Source organism: Gopherus flavomarginatus, chromosome 3, assembly GCF_025201925.1.
Source record: "Gopherus flavomarginatus isolate rGopFla2 chromosome 3, rGopFla2.mat.asm, whole genome shotgun sequence".
Taxonomy (NCBI): Eukaryota; Metazoa; Chordata; order Testudines; family Testudinidae; genus Gopherus; species Gopherus flavomarginatus.
This window is the reverse complement of record NC_066619.1, coordinates 185665359-185684455: the sequence shown is the minus strand read 5'-3', so window position 1 is coordinate 185684455 and position 19097 is coordinate 185665359. Positions and strand designations below refer to the sequence as shown.

The 19097-nt window shown below is 38.9% G+C and overlaps 1 protein-coding gene across 2 annotated transcripts in view; it reads right to left on the bottom strand.

Annotated features, from left to right (window-relative positions):
- FAT4 (FAT atypical cadherin 4) overlaps positions 1-19097 on the bottom strand; it is a 224156-nt gene that overhangs the window by 98442 nt on the left and 106617 nt on the right. For both annotated transcript variants that reach the window (XM_050946189.1, XM_050946190.1), the window contains exons 2-6: positions 12517-12648; positions 8142-8403; positions 2754-3104; positions 918-1840; positions 39-213 (exon numbers count right to left, since the gene is read on the bottom strand). In XM_050946189.1, coding sequence (XP_050802146.1) covers positions 39-213; positions 918-1840; positions 2754-3104; positions 8142-8403; positions 12517-12648 — 1843 coding nt within the window. The remainder of the gene's footprint in view (positions 1-38; positions 214-917; positions 1841-2753; positions 3105-8141; positions 8404-12516; positions 12649-19097) is intronic.

The window sequence follows — 19097 nt, the reverse complement described above, 5'->3', positions numbered from 1 at the left end:
AAAAAATGAATCCTGGGTGGCCTACACGTTTGATTTACCTGAATCAGCAGCTGTGATCAACAAGATGTACTGCTCCTTAGTCTCTCGATCCAGGGTTTGTACCAAGTGGAGCTCTCCACCGGCTGAGAGAGTAAAGGCACCGTCTTCATTTCCACCAACAAGAAGGTATGTAAGTTTGCCATTTAGACCTTGATCATCATCCCTTGCTATAACCTACAAAAGTGACATAAGCACATCATAACAAATAATAATAATGAAGAGTACATGCTTGTGTGTGTTTGTCACCAAGATTGCCTTCAATGACAAAGTATTTTATGAGGAACAGGAAATACTCCATGTGTGACAGAATTAATTAGAATGCCTGGGGTTTTATTACAAATTTGTTGTAACAGCAAACTGACTTAATTTAAAAGGAGTGATGAGTGTCTTAAACAAGTGCTAGTTTAAAATACAAAATTAGTAATTTACTCCTTTTCTCCATATCTGAATGTATTGTTAAAACCAGCCTTTGAGCCAGCTTTGGGCTCAGCAAAACCCATAGAAGTTTTTGCAGGAACCTGTCAAATTGGAGGGAATATTGTGTCTGCTGCTGTCTGAGCACACTGAATGGAACTCTAACTGCAGTAGTGCCTCACTTTAAATAGAGAAGGAGGGAGGTTTGAAAGAAAGAAAGAAAGAACAGTTGAGGTGGTCTGTGGGGATGGAAGTGAAAACCAGGGGAATGAAATGGCCCTCTAAAATCCTAATATATATATAAGATGGGGGGAGGGGAACTGTTATACAGTTATGTAAAGAAAAACACTTCATGCCATGTTATACTCAAAAAGGTAATTATTAAACCGTATAAATCTCAGTAGATGTTTAATTTTTGATGAAGCAAATAGTTTTGTAGTAAACACATATTTAAACGTACTCACCTGAAGAATAACTTTTGGAAGTGTCCCTAAATTCTCAGGGACATTCACAGAATATGGAGAAAGCTCAAATGTAGGAATAAAATCATTAACGTCCATCAGAACAATACTGACTGTGGTGGTGTCTGTCCTGGGGCTACTTCCACGATCAGATGACTGAACAGTTAACGAGTAGGAGGGCTTTTTCTCTCGGTCCAAAGGCTTGGCTACTGTTATCACCCCAGTAACAGAGTCGATCCGAAACTCATTATTGGTGTTTCCACTGATTATGGAATAGCGAACCTGCCCATTTGTACCTTCATCTCCATCTGTAGCAAACACCTGGATCAGGTCTGTTCCTGTCAGAGTATTTTCACTCGCCTCTACTTTATATAGCTTTTGTGCAAACAAGGGGTTGTTATCATTGATATCAAGGACTACTACAACTACATCCGTAGACGAAGAAAGGCATGGCTGACCTTTGTCTGTAGCTACCACAGTCAAAGTATAATTAGCAACTGCTTCTCTGTCAAGTTCCCCAATGAGCCTTACTTCACCATCAATAGTGCCAATACTGAATTTGTTTCCCAAAGGCCTCAGCAGAGTATATTCAATGTAGCTGTTAGGACCACTGTCCGGGTCAGTTGCTTGAGCTCTAAACACAATGGTGTCTATCGGTGTATTTTCTGGAATGTAGGTCAGCTTTGAAGAGATAAAGCTTGGAGGATTGTCATTCACATCCAGCAGAATAATAGACACTTGAGTTGTGCTTGTGTATCTGGAGGCTGGTAGAGTAGCCATGTCATGAACCTGAACAACAAGGCTATAGAAGGACTGACTTTCTCGATCCAAAGGCTGCTTGATGCTCAGGACTCCATTCTTGTCAATATTAAATTGACCAAGGCTATCTCCTGATGTAATACTGTAGGATAATTGTGAGTTAGAGCCTGCAAAACAAAAATAAGGACTTTAACTTAATCTCATTGATCTTGTCGTACATATGAAGTATACAGAAGTAGGTTTTTTAATTTCTAGTAAATAACATTATTAGAGGTAGATAAAAATGGCAAAATGTTTACATTTTGAAACAACGATATTAAATGGGAGAAAGGGTAATCACTTTTTGTGTCATCTGCAATTAAACAGAGATGTGGTAAGGTTGCATATTATATTTGATATGTCAGAATCAAGAACTGCACTCAAACATTACTGAAGATATGGTCAGCTGACAGTCTTGATAAAATATTTATAAATTGTAAAACTTTATTTATGCATTTCTGTAAACGTGCATACACGTTTCCACTGAATGACACAAAAAGTCATATGATAACAACACACTGATTAGGACACATTTTTATTTGTTTATTTTTTTAATGCTTTACTTCAAAAGGACACCAAAAGCAGTAGAGTCCCAGATTACTCACACATGCGCCAATTAAAAAGTATATTATGGATTTAATCACTAGGGATCACTTTGGATTTATAAACGTTATATAGTGCCTTGAACATGTTAATGTTATGTAATAAGTATCTTATAATTCAACAGGTATCAAACCTACTTCCACTGTAGTCTGTGGAATTTTTCTATGGACTTTAATGATATCTGTATCAGGATCCTTACATTCTAAAACATAGTGTGAGCCATCAAAAAGTCACCATTTACACACAGCGGTAACTAAAATATCCAGGTATTTTTAAAAAAAACCTGGGTATTTCAGATACAACTGTATGGTTATTGTGGATAAATAATGTTTATAAGGATGACCATTATTTGCCCATTCATGAGCAAATGCCTTAATATCTTGCTGACATGCAACATGCATTTGCCATCAGAATTTTAGAATACAAAGGAACACATACCATCATCTGCATCAGTAACATTCAAGTTGAGAATAGTAGATCCTGGAGGCAGATTTTCCATCAAGGACGTGCTGTATGAGAGCATGCTGAATAGTGGCGGATTATCATTTACATCTAGTATGTTGAAGTAAACTCTGATGGCAGTGAACTGACCACCACCATCTCCTGCATGGACAGTAAGAATGTAATATTGCTGCACTTCATAGTCCAACATGCGAGTCAGGTTAAAGACTCCAGTGACCGGATTCAGGAAGAACATGCCATCTTCATCATCTTCACTCACAGTGTATGTGATTTCTCCATTTACACCAGAGTCATCATCAGTAGCTAAAATGGCTGCTACCAGAGAACCTACACAAAACAATGGAAGAACTCAGTGAGAGAACAAGAACAAGGAATTTCAAAAAGATTAGAAATAAAACTGAATACTCCTACAGAACTGGTAAACAGGCCATTCTTGTGGAATAACAGGTCTCTTCCTTAAGAAATAAGAGCCTCAAAATTTTATGTTTTTGTTAAAATTGGGAATTAATTACATATGTAGGCCCCTGTCATAAACAGATAGTTAAGGGTTAATAGAACAGGAGTACTTCATGTCTCTTTTGACTGTAAAGGGTTAACAAGTTCAGTGAGCCTGGCTGTCACCTGACCAGAGGACCAATCAGGGGACAGGATACTTTCAAATCTTGAGGGAGGGAAGTTTTTGTGTGTGCTGTTAGTTTTTGGTTGTTGTTGACTCTGGGGGCTCAGAGGGACCAGATGTGCAACCAGGTTTCTCTCCAATCTCTTTGATACAGTCTCTTGTATGTCCAGAATAGTGAGTACTAGGTAGATAAGGCGAGTTAGGCTTATGTTTGTTTTCTTTATTTGCAAATGTGTATTTGGCTGGAAGGAGTTCAAATTTGTATTTTGCTGAAAGGATTTTAATTTGTACTTGTATACTTACGCTGGGAGGATATTCCCAGTGTCTATAGCTGAAAGACCCTGTAACATATTCCATCGTAACTTTACAAAGATAATTTTTACTGTTTTTCCCTCTTTAATTAAAAGCTTTTCTTGTTTAAGAACCTGATTGTTTTTTTATTCTGGTGAGACCCCAGGGGACTAGGTCTGGATCCACCAGGGAATTGGTGGGGAGAAAGGAGGGAAGGGGGAGAGAAAGGTTAATTTTCTCTCTGTGTTAGGATTACTTTCTGTCTCAGGGAGAGTCTGGGAGGGGGGAGAGAGAAGGAGGGGGGAATGTGGATTTTCCTCTCTGTTTCAAGATTCAAGGAGTTTGAATCACAGTGATCTTCCAGGGTAACCCAGGGAGGGGAAGCCTGGGAGAGGCAACGGTGAGGGAAAGGGTTTACTTTCCTTGTGTTAAGATCCAGAGGGACTGGGTCTTGGGGGTCGCCGGGCAAGGTTTTGGAGGGACCAGAGTGTACCAGGCATTGGAATTCCTGGTTGGTGGCAGTGCTACAAGTACTAAGCTGGTAATTGAGCTTAGAGGAATTCATGCTGGTACCCCATCTTTTGGACGCTAAGGTTCAGAGTGGGGAATTATACCATGACAGCCCCCAATTTACCAAAGCACTTAAGCACCAAGGTCCATTCCTATTCAGCAAAGCACGAAAGCACTTGCTTAACTTTAAGCATGCAATTAGTCCCACTGAGGCACTGAAATATACCTAAATTAACTAGATATCTGTTTTTTCCTTGGGAATACATTTAAAAGGGATGAAACCTGTTGGGTGCCACAGAAATTAAGAGTGTGCTCTATAATTACTCTAAAAATTTAATAGATTTTAATAGAAAAAATCCTATTTTTTAAACCATCCTTAAAAAAGGAGAAAATTCTGTATTAAATTCTATAAGATGGTTTACAAAACCTATAGAAAAAATATTTCATTAAATTCTATGCGACTTTTCCATAAGAGTGTGCTCAAAATGATCAATAATTTCACAGACTTTCGCTCCATAGGAACATTTTTCACTTTCTCTTATATTTAATTTTATTGTATACAAGTTTTTTTAGGCTGCTGAGTGGTTATTCCAGTATGGTTTTTATTTTAAATTATTCTTAGGACATACAGAACCATGGACAGGCATCTCTATTTTTTATTTAAATTGCAAAAAGGAAATATGCTGCATAAATTGAGACAAAATATTGCCTTTCAATAGTATTTAACTTGCAGTTTCAAGGAAGGGAACCCTGAGTGTAGATAAATGCCAGCTATTAAACCTACATTTATTCTTTTTTTGAATGGAGCTGCTGAAAGTTGTAATGTCTGTTCAGTGTATTACAAACTTTTAGTTTCTTTTTTTTTTTTTTTTAATTACCATGAGCAACAACATAATACTTGGTCAGGAAACTAAAACCCTCATTCTTCACAGAGGGTCCATTCTTGCAGTCTTTATTCAAGTATAATTCCTATTTCCTTTGAGTTTGGCCCATTGTTTTATTTTTGCACTTCTTGCTATACTTGCTATGCTATCCTTGCTTTACTGAAGTTTAGAAATTGAGTGTCAGTGTTTAAGCATTTTTAATACTAACTATAATTAAGGTCACTACATTTCCAAAATAGAAAATCATTTTGTTGCTTTTTCATAAAACCAGATAAATTACATGCTTTACAACACACTTAGTTATATTTGAGCAATGCAGCCATGAAAACTGCTCAATATCAGAATGAAAATTAGTGCTACAATTTCATCTGTTTAATCAAGCTGAACGTTCTGGTTTCTGTTACTGATATTTGATTTCCTAATGTTTCAGTACTGCTGATTGCAGCTAAAAGGCTGTCCTAATGCTGGATACGATTACCAAATGAATAGTCAGCATATCAGCTGCAACTGTAATTTGCAAATAAATAAGGAGCCAATCATTGCTGGCCTTTGTGCAATGTGCAGGGTTAAAAAAGGAGGCAAAGAGCCTTCATGCACCCGTGAGCAAATAGCAATTACAATCCCTACACTGGATGGAATCCTGGGAATGTTCCACTTGTGCATCACCTAGGACAGTGTTTCCCAAACTTGAGATGCTGCTTGTTCAGGGAAAGCCCCTGGCGGGCCAGGCCAGGTTGTTTACCTGCCTCATCCACAGGTTCGGCCGATCGCGGCGCCCAGTGGCCACGGTTCGCCGCTCCAGGCCAATGAGGGCTGCGGGAAGCGGCATGGGCTGAGGGATGTACTGGCTGCCGCTTTCAGCAGCTCCCATTGGCCTGGAGCAGTGAACAGCGGCCAGTGGGCATCGCGATCAGCCAAACTTGCAGACACGGCAGGTAAACAAACCAGTACGGCCTGCCAAGGGCTTTCCCTACAAAGCAGCGACCCAAGTTTGGGAACCACTGATCTAGGACATAAGACACACCAAGTGGGAAACACCTACCTGCCTCCTGCATGCTGGCCTGTTAACTGAAGCAAGATCATTGGAAAGTGGAATGGGACAAGCTGCACCATCCTAACAGTAGCACCCTTGTGGGCACCTGTGATAGGGAGACAATGAAGGCACAATTCTGTACCAAACACCACTGGACCAGTATATATCTAGCACATTTTGGCCTTAAGTAAATATACTGTCCTCAAATTATTACAACTTTTTATTAATTTTTGATGCTTGAATTCTATATTTTTGAAGATTGTTTTAGTGATTTAAGAGAATATTCTCATCTCAAGCTACCAGGATTATACAGTATGTACACCTGTAAATTAATTCCCCTTAAAACATACTGAGCCTAAAAACACCACATTCATTACCCTAGGCAGCCTCAGCAACTATCTTTCTGTGCTTAGTACATGAATTCCCATCGGACCGCAATCACTGCTAGAGGCATTTTTTTTTCCAATTCACTGCACTGAGCATTGTAGTGGTCTCCGAACAGTGTGTATTCTTGCCCACCGTATGTAGTGTATTATCTACAGCATGCACAACAGCATGAGTGAAGGAAAGAATTCCAAACTTAACTCAGAATTTTCTCTTTTGGTCAGACCGAGTCTGACCCTTTAATATTATAAGGATTTTCTTTCCCTTTTGTATTTACTTCTTTTTAATGGTAGTATTAAAAAGAAAAGATCTACAAAACCCTCTCACTTATGCTCTAGTAATTCCACAGGTCCTTTGGCAGGATGCATCTACTGTTAATAAAACATTGAGAGACTATATTACCGGATATGTTGAAGCATAAAAATACTATGAATTCTCACAGTATATTTCCATTCCCATTGTATACGATACAATGAAAAACAACATTCATTTTGGGCTGAGGATGTGCATACCAAGTTTCAGCCCAGAGGTGAATAAGATGGAGTTATGAAGAGAGCTGTGCAAAATGTTCACTTCAAATCTTAATTCACTTGAAACTGAGGCAAGTTAGGGGTCTTAGTCTAGCTTATAAATATCAGTTCAAATCTATGAAGGTCTCATATTTAGTCAGCCTACATTTTTCTGTTCCAGCTGACTCCCCAAATGTAGCACTCCTACTCCCGCTTTCTGCTGGGACCTGATGTCCACTACCTGTGGTCTTCTGGGAACACTGGGTGGCTGCCACTGCTCAACATTTTTCTGTTCATTCTCATTTAGTAGTAGAACCCACAGGCCCCAATCAGGACTGGAGTGCTCCTTGCGCTGGGCACTGTAAAAAAACACATAAAGATACGAGCCCTGCCCTACACCTAAAAATGGCAGTCTTCCTTTTCTGGGAGGCCTACCATTTGTTCAATAGCTAACTCTGGCAACAGAAATGTCCCTTCTGCTGCTGCCTGTGAGGAAAGTTAGGCCCCTTCCTGACCACCGCTAAAGACAGTCAATTTACGGGAATGGGATTTGGCTCCATTTGGCTTTCTCCTCACCATTAAAAAGATGGAGGAACCACAAAAATGAGGAGGGCGCCACCTGCCCCAAACACAGCAAGGTTGTCCTACCTTGCCTGAAGAAGAGAAAGGGTAAGTAAAGGCTGCATCCCACCTTGAGGCCCTATGCCTATGCTGTGAATGAGTGGGATAAAGGTGAATGGATAGAGTAGGGAAGTGGTTTCTTGGAAGCACATATTCTATAGAATTTGAACCTGCAAGAGATTATTTAATTATAGTTTTGCATCTCTGAAAAATGACGTAACAGAAGTATTTGCAAATGTTTACCACAATGTCACCATTAAAAGAAAAACATAAATAATTTTTAGCATTTAACCTCTGTGTCGTGTTTCTATGTGAATGTCTATGCTCTAAATAATATGAATAAATAGTGATGGCACACATGAAAAAAAATGGAATGCTAATCTGCCACGTGTTAGCAATAAAATTAGTGTGTCAATAGTGACAATATTAGTGATCACTGCTGTATAGGTCAACTGAAAATAAAGGGTGCAGACCATCAATTTTAGAAAATAACACGGTTTATTCCTTATTTACCTGGGGTAGTATCCTCTGGTACATCAAACGAATACACAGGTTTAGAGAATTTTGGTATGTGATCATTAACATCACTAATAGTAATGTTTATTCTCATGTCTGAGGACTGTAGACCATCATCAGCACGAACCAGCAGGGAATACTTGGAGCGACGTTCCCTATCCAAACGTTTGGTGGCTATCAGATCTCCTGACTCTGGGTCAACGTGGAAGCTGTCGTCAGCACCACTGATGATAGTGTAAGTGACAAGAGCATTAGCTCCCTAAATAAAAACAAAAGTAGTCAAACCAAGTTATTTGTCGGGCAACCCTTTAAGACCAAATAATTCCAACAACTGCCGTCTGCAAACATTGTTCGGAACAATTTCCTTAACAAAATAGCACACACATACCCCACACACGTCTAATATTTATTAGATTTAAAAATTATCAGATTTTTAACTCCTGTTCATAAAAAGGATCAAATCTAGTCAGTAAAATAAAGTGCAGGGAAACACTGGTCTTCTACAGGCTTCAAAATCTGATTTAAGATCAAGTCAGTTTCACCATAATCTATTTACTATATCATTTTCTCTGTTAACAGTGATTAATGTTTCATTTTATTGTTTTAAGTTTGTGAGGCTGAATTAAGTGATCAATCTAAAACAGGGCTCAATTTAGCCCTTTCTATTCCATGCCTCGGCACACAGGGAGTAATGGAGAAGTAGCAGCCAACTGGCAAACATCCTTCTCATAGACTCATAGACTTTAGGGTCAGAAGGGACCAATATGATCATCTAGTCTGACCTCCTACACAAAGCAGGCCACAGAACCCTACCCATCCACTTCTATAGCAAACCTCTAACCTATGTCCGAGTTATTGAAGTCTTCAAATTGTGGTTCGAAGACCTCAAGCTGCAGAGAATCCACCAGCAAGTGACCCATGCCCCACGCTGCAGAGGAAAGCGAAAAACCTCCAGGGCCTCTGCCAATCTGCCCTGGAGGAAAATTCCTTCCCCACCCCAAATATGGCGATCAGCTAAACCCTGAGCATGTGGGCAAGACTCACCAGCCAGCACTAAGAAAGAATTCTCTGCAGTAACTCAGATCCCATCCCATCCAACATCCCATCACAGACCACTGGGCATACTTATCTGCTGATAATCAAAGATCAATTGCCAAAATTAAGCTATCCCATCATACCATCCCTTCCATAAACTTATCAAGCTTAGTCTTAAAGCCAGATATGTCATTTGCCCACACTACTCCCCTTGGAAGGCTGTTCTAGAACTTCACTCCTCTAATGGTTAGAAACCTTTGTCTAATTTCAAGTCTAAACTTCCTAGTGTCCAGTTTCTAAAATGAAATGATAAATTTGCTGTTTAAAATTACAGGTCACCTAGGGCACATGTACTCCGTGAGCTAGGTTTGTGATTCCCCTGCTTGTGTACACACACTACACTAAGTGTAGCCACTGTAGCCTGGGTAGTGGCAGCAGAGATATGCTGACCTGTGCTGAGTATAAATTCACCTGAAACTAGTGGGCATGTACCTGGCATAGTTCAGCTATGCCTTCATTGCAACTACCAACGCTACCGCAGTTACACTGCCATTTATACTCACATTAGCTCAGTGAGTGCTAATGTGAGTACGTGTTCACAAGCAAGGGAATCACAACTCTAGCATGTAGAGTAGATGTAGCCTTAAATGCCATGTTCATATCTGGTGCCATGAGAGAGATAAAGATACTTATGTGAACAGTTGGACAGTATGTCTCTTACCAAACTTTTTATCCAGAGTGTTTGTTCAAAAACCAGGAATCAGCTAATTGATCAAATAAATTAAAACGTATACAGCTGCCCAGACTCAAACAGCTGTGCATAGCACTTCAGTCCACATACTCTCTGTATATTCAGGTGTACCTGGTGTACGTAATGCATTTTCCTGTAACTGTATAGTTTAACAAAAACATTCAGTGAAAACTTTGAATTTCTTAGGTGACCATACTCTTTATTATTTGTTCCATTTAACCGGTTATTCCCATTTTCTCATAATGGAGTCCAACTATGAAACTGACTGCATTTGATATGGTCTGGCAAAATCAGTAACTTTTCATAAATTAGGTGAAAGGCAAAGAAAATCAAAATACTTAAAACTCATTAAAACAAATTATCTGATATATAGAAATTTCTTGTCTATACACAGACTAAAAAAATTGGCAAAATGCAAAACGTTGTAATTGTTAAAGCCATGGCTACTACCTGGAGCCTATGAAATGACATCACAGTTATGTTGATCTGAATGAATGCCTTAATATGAAAACTACTGGCCAAAAGCCATTATATAAAACATACAAAGGATTTTTACACATTTAGAGCATAATTTTTGAAGGGGCCTTAATCTGGCTTTCTTTTTTATGCCTACAATTTTATTCCTTCCTGCAATTGCGCATGCAGCCAATAGGTAGATGTCTATAGGCACAAGCAAAATATTGAGCTGCAGCCATCTGCTGACGTAAATTACAGGTGAAAAAAGTAGGCCAGGTTTTAAAAGTCAGACCCTCAATATCCAAAAATTTATTGTGGCAAGAATATTACATGTAAAAAAAGATCATACAATTCACTTCAGAATGGAAAGGAAGATAGTTAAAATCTTCAATTGTTAGAAACACACAAGTAAAGATGTGTATGCAATTTTAAAATGCACATTATTACAAACATCATAAATGCATCTTGCACTCTTCAGAAACATTTTAAATAACTGGCATTAGACTACGAAAATTAAGTATCATCATTCCTCCTCCCTGGAAGTCAAAGGAAAGACTCTCATTGAAATGAGGGGTTTGGAACCAGCTCTCGTAGCATATTAGTATGATAAAAATAAAATAAAATATATGGTTATTGATACCTGATATCATCGGATGTTTTCTAAAAACATGTGCCTCTAATCATCCAGTTACAAACAATGTTAAAATTAGACTCCACACTTACAAACAGACATGTCACTCTTATGAAGTCATGATTCTTTTATTCACATTTTATCTACCAGCTACAACTTACATTGTGGATAACTGACTTACACATCCTTTCTATTAGATGCAGGGACACAAAGTCCTGCTCTTTGCCCCTACAAAAGAGATGTTGCTAGGAAGAGAAACCAACAAATTGGAAGGAGAAAGAAAGAAAGAAAGAAAGAAGACATACACACATCTTTACTCATAGTGGAGGTGTTCCATTAGTTTGGTTATAGAAGGGACTAGATAAACTATCATTAAAACAGTCATAGAAGCCTGCACTAAGCTAACACTAAAAGAGTTATAGGATTAGCCTTACTACTGTTGAGTTGACTCATTATTTATTTAAATGAAAGGTGTTTTTAATTATTTGATTTTATAGTTTATTGGTAATACAACTTGCCTAGTACACACCTATTGACATTGTAACCTTTTGTACAGTCAATAGAAAGTCAATTAAAATGAACAAAACATTACAATTAATATTTAAATTACTTCCCGCCCAAAAGAAATGAATAAATCAATGAAATTACACATACACACAGACTTTCAACAATATTGTAATATCATTACTAGGTCAGCCTTTCAGCTGGAATGCTTCCATTATATTCTTAATGGCTGCTCAGTTGTAATGTCTTGATAGCACTGAATCCGTATGGTTGACCATCGGATGCTAGGAAAAGTACTATGTGCAACAGGGTTTTTCAAAGTTCTTTCTTTTCCCTTTTATTTTTATAAAATTAAAGCCCATGGTAACACGTAATAGTGACAGTAGCTAGATCTAGTCAGAGAGTAGGCAAACACTGTGAAAGCTTCCCCAGGTTAAAAATACCTTTGCCTGACACAGTGATTAGTCTGTAAATTTTGGATCTGGCTTTGGATTTTGGACATCTTCATATTCAAAGCTGTTGGATCTGAAATTATGGTTTCAAACTCTTCCCCACCAAAGAGCCTTGACCATGAGCTAAAGTGAGCACTTTCAGGACTGATAAGATAGTCCAGTTTCTGTGACAAGTCGGTGTGTAACATCTTTGCTGAGAATGACAAAAAGGATGCTAATTAGTACCAAACTGTGGGTTATGATTTTTTTAATCTGTACAACTGCTCATTAAAAGGTGGATTGAGAGCATCCACTCATTTCACACAGGCCAGTGAATGCCCCCAGGTGACAGCGACTTTGGCTAACAATCTTTCCATGGGAGTAACTCACAACTATGATACTTTCAGAATATACTGTGGGGCAGGAGAAGGGCAAGACTGTAGTAGAAAAATGCACTTCTTTCTCAGGTGAAATTCTCATTACAGCAGTTCAAGATAAGGTCAAAATATGTTCACAAAATGGTATTATTTAATATGCTTGTTCAAATAAGAAACATTCTTTTACCTCATCAGCATCCATGGCTGTCAGCTGCATTATTTTAGATCCATCTCCTATATTCTCTTCTACAGTTAGATCAAGCATGTCTGTTGGGAATACTGGTGGGTTGTCATTGATATCTTGAAGTGTTATTTCCACCTAGGATGCAAGAAAAAAGAAAAGTTTCATGAGTGCTGTATCCATCAGACATTGATTAAACATGAATGTTGCAAATCACCTAACTTTGAAAAAAATCAGGTACTATGCCTAAACAGATGAATAAGAACATTCCCAAATAACAACAGCAACAACAGAAAAAGCCCCTAAGGCTATTAAAATTCCATGTTGTTATGAAATCCTCATAGAAAAGCCTCTAACATAAACAAAGTTCATTTGACTTGTTGATAGCAATTGATTTTAAATAGTCTTAGTCTAGTTTATATTGGACTAGGTCCACTGATCAACTGTCATTGTAATCTTCAATGTTGGCCCTTGGAGGACAGCTGCCAAGACCTGGGGAAGAAGATCATTCAACCATTAAATGCTGCCTGACATAAAGATGAGGTGGTGTAAAATTCCCCCTGAAATGTTTACATATTGGCACTCTGTTCTGCGGGAGGAAAAATTCCCTTGCATTTTATATAAAAAAGCATTCTGTTCTGCACATCTCCCCCCATCCAAGATTCTCTGATAACTGCAAACACAAATTCCTTATCCCTGCCTAGTCACATCTAAACAAATATTCTTTTAATACATTGTGTTTATATACTTTACAAATATTAATGCTAGTGTCTGAAAGATTGGACAAGGTTATTTACTCATTGTTCTATGTACGTAAGATTGTTTAGTTCTCACAGGATTGCTGATGCTGAAATTCAAAAATTTAGGGCTTGCTTTTTCACTGTTCATTGAGTACTGCTTGCTAAGGTTCTAATAAAGGAAGAGAGGACAACAGCTGTTTTATATCTATAGTGAAAGTAAATGCTTCCTTTCCCACAGGGCTCAAAACATTAAGCGGTCACCAGAATCTGAAGACCACCAAATAGAAAACGGAGTAGCTGGGGCAGGATTGTCTTTGTTGTCTATTTTACAAACTGGGAAAGGTAGATAGGTGAGCTAGATAGAAAGAGAAACAAAGAAATGGATATCTTAAAAGAAAAAGCAGATATGCAGATTGACAGATAGAATAATAATTGTACCTTAGTACCTCCCTTTCTCATTGCCCACAAGGGATTTCCCCACACTTGATTGAGAACATATGGCTTAACCTGGTCTGGGTATTAATCAGTGCAGACATTTGAGCTCTACTGCCAGTAGTTTTTACCAGCTCTAGTAAACTACTAGATTTTTTTCTTATATTCTGCTATGACCTAACACTAAGGCAATCGAGGGCAGAATCACTTTTATCTGATCAGGAGAATGAGCACCTCAATGGTAGGAGTTTCATTTCCGTAAGGAATAAATAGTCTGTGCCAATATACCCAGGGGCACCAGAACGGAGGGTAGGAGGCTTACTGGCTGTAAGGGCAAGTGACAGGGGGATAGGCAGTAGGGAGTGGAGTCTTGGAGGAAGGGAAAGTGCAGGGGCGGGAACTCAGGGGAAGGGGCCATGCAGGGGCTGGACCTTGGGGGAAGGGTCGGGACGAGGCAGGGCTATGATTCAGGCACCGGTGGCTTCCCCACTTTTAGGGAGCTTCCACTGCTCCTTAATCTACCCCATGCTCTGTCTCTATCTGTGGCCTTGAGGTCACTTAATCTGAACAAGAGTCTTCCCAGCTCAGTTCATCTATATTTATCTGATCCTGTTTCTTATTGTTTCTCTCTCCAACCTGACCTCTATGTCAATTTCAACTGCCTACTTGTCCATTCCTCCCATAAATACCTTCATGCTTTCATACATCTCTGGCAAATTTCAGTTTTCAAAACAGTAACCGTAAGTTTTTGAAAAAAATCAGAAAACTATCTAAGGACCTCATTCTACAGGATGCTGAGAGCAATCAGTTCCCATTAGTGTCAATGAAGTAAGGATACTAGGCCCTGTATAAGCAAACCACTTTTGTTTTTAAACACTTGTTTATGTATGCTTTAGAATTTTTTAAATCTTGCTTGCAAACATGTTTATAATAATTCTTAGAAAGTCTGAAGTTTAAAAATTATTTTATTCACCAGTATTTGTTTGCTTTCAGATCTGTGCACACAGTGGTTTGTTATTGTAGGGTTGTTCATGAGTGCTGGGCTGCTGGCATTTTTGTATGTAATTATAGAAGAGAACTGAATCATTTGTATTACTATAATAAACATTGCATGAACATTGTAGGAAAGCAGTTGTTAAAAGTGTAAGTCAAATGTTGGACTTGTCAGCTTTGACTGCCTTTTACAGAAAGCCATAATTAATTAGATTATATGTAATTTCTTTGTATATTTATTACCAGCGGTGCACAGATATCTCCCAGGATGAGATCTCATATGTGAAACCTCCACCAGGAAGCTTTTGTTGCCAGATTCAAACCTCTGAAAATAAGAGTTTGTAATAAATCTGTAATATGCTGACCCAACATTAATTATAGTGTCACAAACAATTACTCTAATTAAACAGCCAGAGAGATTCATTTTCAAAGAATTAAATTGTCCGAGAGGTTCATTTTCTAAGAGACTGATGCAGTATTGTGACAATTACTCACAGAATGAGAAGGGAGTTAGTAAGAAATGGAAGATTAAGGATTGTTATATTTTATACCTACCACTCAAGTCTTGGCCCTTGAACTGTCACAGTTAAAGCATGCTGTTGTTCTACTGAAACTATTAAATTTCACCACCTACGGCTTGAAGGTACGGCAGCTGTATAACTTTTCAATTTATTTATTTTATATATATATATATATAGTCATGCACAGCTAATGTTTTGGCTGCAGGTGACATTTCACCACCAGAACACATTTTTACAATGAGTGATTGTCCTTTGTAATGTTTGTCAACTTTTGGGTTTCTTCTGGCTAATGACTTTGCATTGCAGAGGTCCATTGCAATAGTCAGTGGAAGGGAACACAAATAGTTAGAATTGTGGGGTACAAAGTTAATTAATACAAGGACAAATTGGCTCACTGGCATTCGGGATGATTAAAAAGTAGATATGTAAGATCAATAGGTCATTCTGGATCTTATCCTGAAAATTCAGTGCAACAAATAAATAGAACAGCTATATTTGATACTGACATCCCTTTTAAAATGCAGGAACAGAGCTAGCTCACAATGAAACAAAAAAGGTGAATTATAATCAGAATGCGATATTTTTAGGTGTGTTTGTAATAGCAATTTTCTGATGTATTTATCTGTGTTAAACCAGGACTGATATATTGGGTCTATCTTTATGATTTATTTGCAGGTAGTGTATTTCTAATTAGCCAGCCCTGTAAACAGTTGTAGTAGGAATTAAAGATAGTCTACACACAGCATTGCAAACTGAAAGAACATTGGCATATGTCCATTAAAACTGATGTTACTGAAGCAAGGTAGCTCAAGAGGAGAGAGACTATTTTTTCCTCACGCTCCCTCTCCACAACACCAACTGTCAGTTGCTTTGTTCTACACCTTAGGGCCCATTTAATAAAAAATACATTCAAATTGTATTTCTTCTTGTATTGGTCCCTAAGAGCTAGTACTTAGTCTTCTATTTGGAGCTATTGGGAAATATAGCGAGGGGGCGTGGCTTCCCTCAGAGACAGACGTTGGGATAACTGCAAGCCCCCTCGGTGGGCAGAGCCAGGACAGGAACTGGAAGTATAAAAAGCCAGCCCTCCAGCTCAGCTGGAGAGGAGCAGGATGTCCCTCACCCGCTGCTGGAGTGCAGACCCAACAGCAACTGCTGCAGCGCCCGAGATGTGGAGGGACTGCCAGAGCTGCCGGTAGCCAGAGACATCGAGGAGTTGCTGGGGCTGCCATTAGCTGTTTACCCAAGCGAGACGGATGATGACCCTGGGACCCAGGTACCCCGCCTCGAATGGGTGTATAGGAAGTAGCCATGGGAGCTGTGTTGTGGGTAGATTTCCCCGCTGACCCAGTGGCAGACCACTCTGCCACTGTTAGAGCCCTGGGCTGGGATGCAGTGGAGTTAGGTGGGCCTGTGTCCTCCTATCTCTACGACCTCACCCCTGGGGTGGCAGACTCCCCACCACAGGCCAAGAGGCCTGTGTTTGTTGGCGATCTGCCAGAGCCAGGGTCCCCAACTATTTGCTGCCCCGCCCTGTTTGAGGGCCTGGGCTTAAAGGCTCATTATTGCTCTGTCCTGAGTACAGGCCAGAGCTTCCTGCATTTTCTGCCCCATCCTGTTTGAAGGCTGTAATAATAGACTTGTTACTGCACTGTCCTGACTGTAGGCCTTGGCTAATAGACTCATTATTGTTCTGCCCTAAATACCAGCCAGAGCACCTAACTACTTGTTGCCTCGTCTTGCTGGAGGGCCGGGGATTATGAACACTGCTGCTTTACCCTGACTGTGGGCTAGAGCTCCCGAACTGTTTAGTGTCCTCTCTGCTTGGAGGACCGGGGTTCCTAGACTCAGTACTGGTTTCAGAGACCCCTGATGCATATTCCCACAAAACTGGGCTTTTCCAGAGGACTTGTAGTGAGGGGTGTGGCCTCCCTACCAGACGGACAGAGGGACAGCTGCGACCACCTTACAGGAAATTAATAACTATTTAGGAGACAGAAAATTAATTTAATAGATTAAATACTTTCACAAGCTGAGGTATGAGGGCAGAAGCTCATTGGGAAGTTGTGCCCACCAACTTTTTATACTGTCCTGGTTTGAAGAGGTATGGCTAGTTCAGTGAACGACTTCAATATTTATTATTTATACATTTGTTGAGGAGATGGAGGGCAGGGAGGAAATACCATTCTAGAACAAATATCAAAGCCAATACAGATCTTTCCTTAATAAACTACCTTTCCCTTTCCTAGATATTCACCAACTTACATTTGCTGAAAATGACCTTTCAGGTTTCACAATCTACCTCACAGGCTTCCCAAATATTTGATTTTTATCATGATTACCTGGGTCACAAGCTGCCTATTCACAACAAAATAAAATCCCAATTCTGGAATCTTTGAGTGAAATCCTGGTCCCGCTGAAGTCTATGCAAAACTAACATTGGTTTCAGTGGGGAAAGCATGTCAAGCCTTGTACACCTTAGCATTCCATTTATTTCAACAAGAGGTTCAGTGTACAAGGATTGCAATACAGAGTCATAATACCAAAATCAAAACTTGTTATTGTCAGTTGACTAAGAACTTGAATAGATCTACTATAGGCAGAGATAAAAAGAATAGCCTGATCACTCTACTTTTCCATAACACTTTCCTCCTCACAAATTCATAGCCATTTCTTGCAAAACACTGAAAATTCAAGTATGCCTTTAGAATATTGGAGAATGAGGTTTGCTTTCTTATTATGCAACATATCTGCTCTTAAGACAATATCATAATTAGGGCCTCATGCAAATATTTTTACTTACTTAGTCCATTGAACTCAATGGTACTATGCACATAAGTAAGGGCTGCATGATTAAGAAAACATATTTATTAGAAAAGAAACCAATAATGACAAAAAGTCCATTAGCAAAACTATTGAGTTCAAATAACAGGATGAACTTCCCCCTCTACACTTGTAATTAACAATTTCCTCAGACTCAAGACTTGGTAACATTCTTACACTAATGCAAGAAATGCGCTCCTACAGCAGAACCTTCATTTATCCTCAAAATCTCTGTGCCAATCTGATTTCTATGACAGCCTATGGCCTTAGATATTTTCCAAGCAGGGGAAGTATTAATTAACTTGAACTAGTTAGGTTTATTATTTACTGTTCAAATTAATCTCTTATTTTTTTTTCTATAAACAAATCCACATTACATCATGCCCTGGGGGAATGAGTAACATTACGTTTGCTAGCATGAGGTAAAAACAGCATTCAGTTCAAATTTACTTTCCTTGTTTTGTTTTGTTGTTGTTGTTGTTGTTCTTTTTTAAATACAAATATGAGATTAAGAGTTCTTTTCTCCAACCAAACAACTTCAAGTCTAATTACAAATAAATAAGCAAACTGAGAGCTTACATCACAAAGCAATCAATCAGACACTATTTATATAAGTAATCAGTTAGGGCTTGATTCTGCACTCATTGAAGTTAGTAGCAAAACTCCCATTAAATTCAGTGGTTTGGAATGAGGCCTTTACTCAGAACAAAGCATGAAATGCTGCTTTTCTGGTTAAACTGTGTTGTTTCTCAGGAGAGCACATTCCTTCCCAAGCTCCCAGTTGCAAGTGTGAAGGCTATAGCAAGCTTTAACTTCCTCTGTAATGATGCTTCCGAAGCAGAAATAATGTCTCACTTGCTGTATGACTGTGTCATTCACTGGAATGGTGCATGTCTTCCCAGAATCCTGGCATACCGCCTAGTTTTTGTTTTGTGCACATTTAACTGTAAACTATATTCTTTGCCATATTACTCTACAATAATCACAACTTTTCTATTCATAAAAGGGCATTTTTTTTCCTACGAGGATTACAGTTGCCAGGCGTCCAGTTTTCAATCAGAACGTCCAGTTGAAAAGG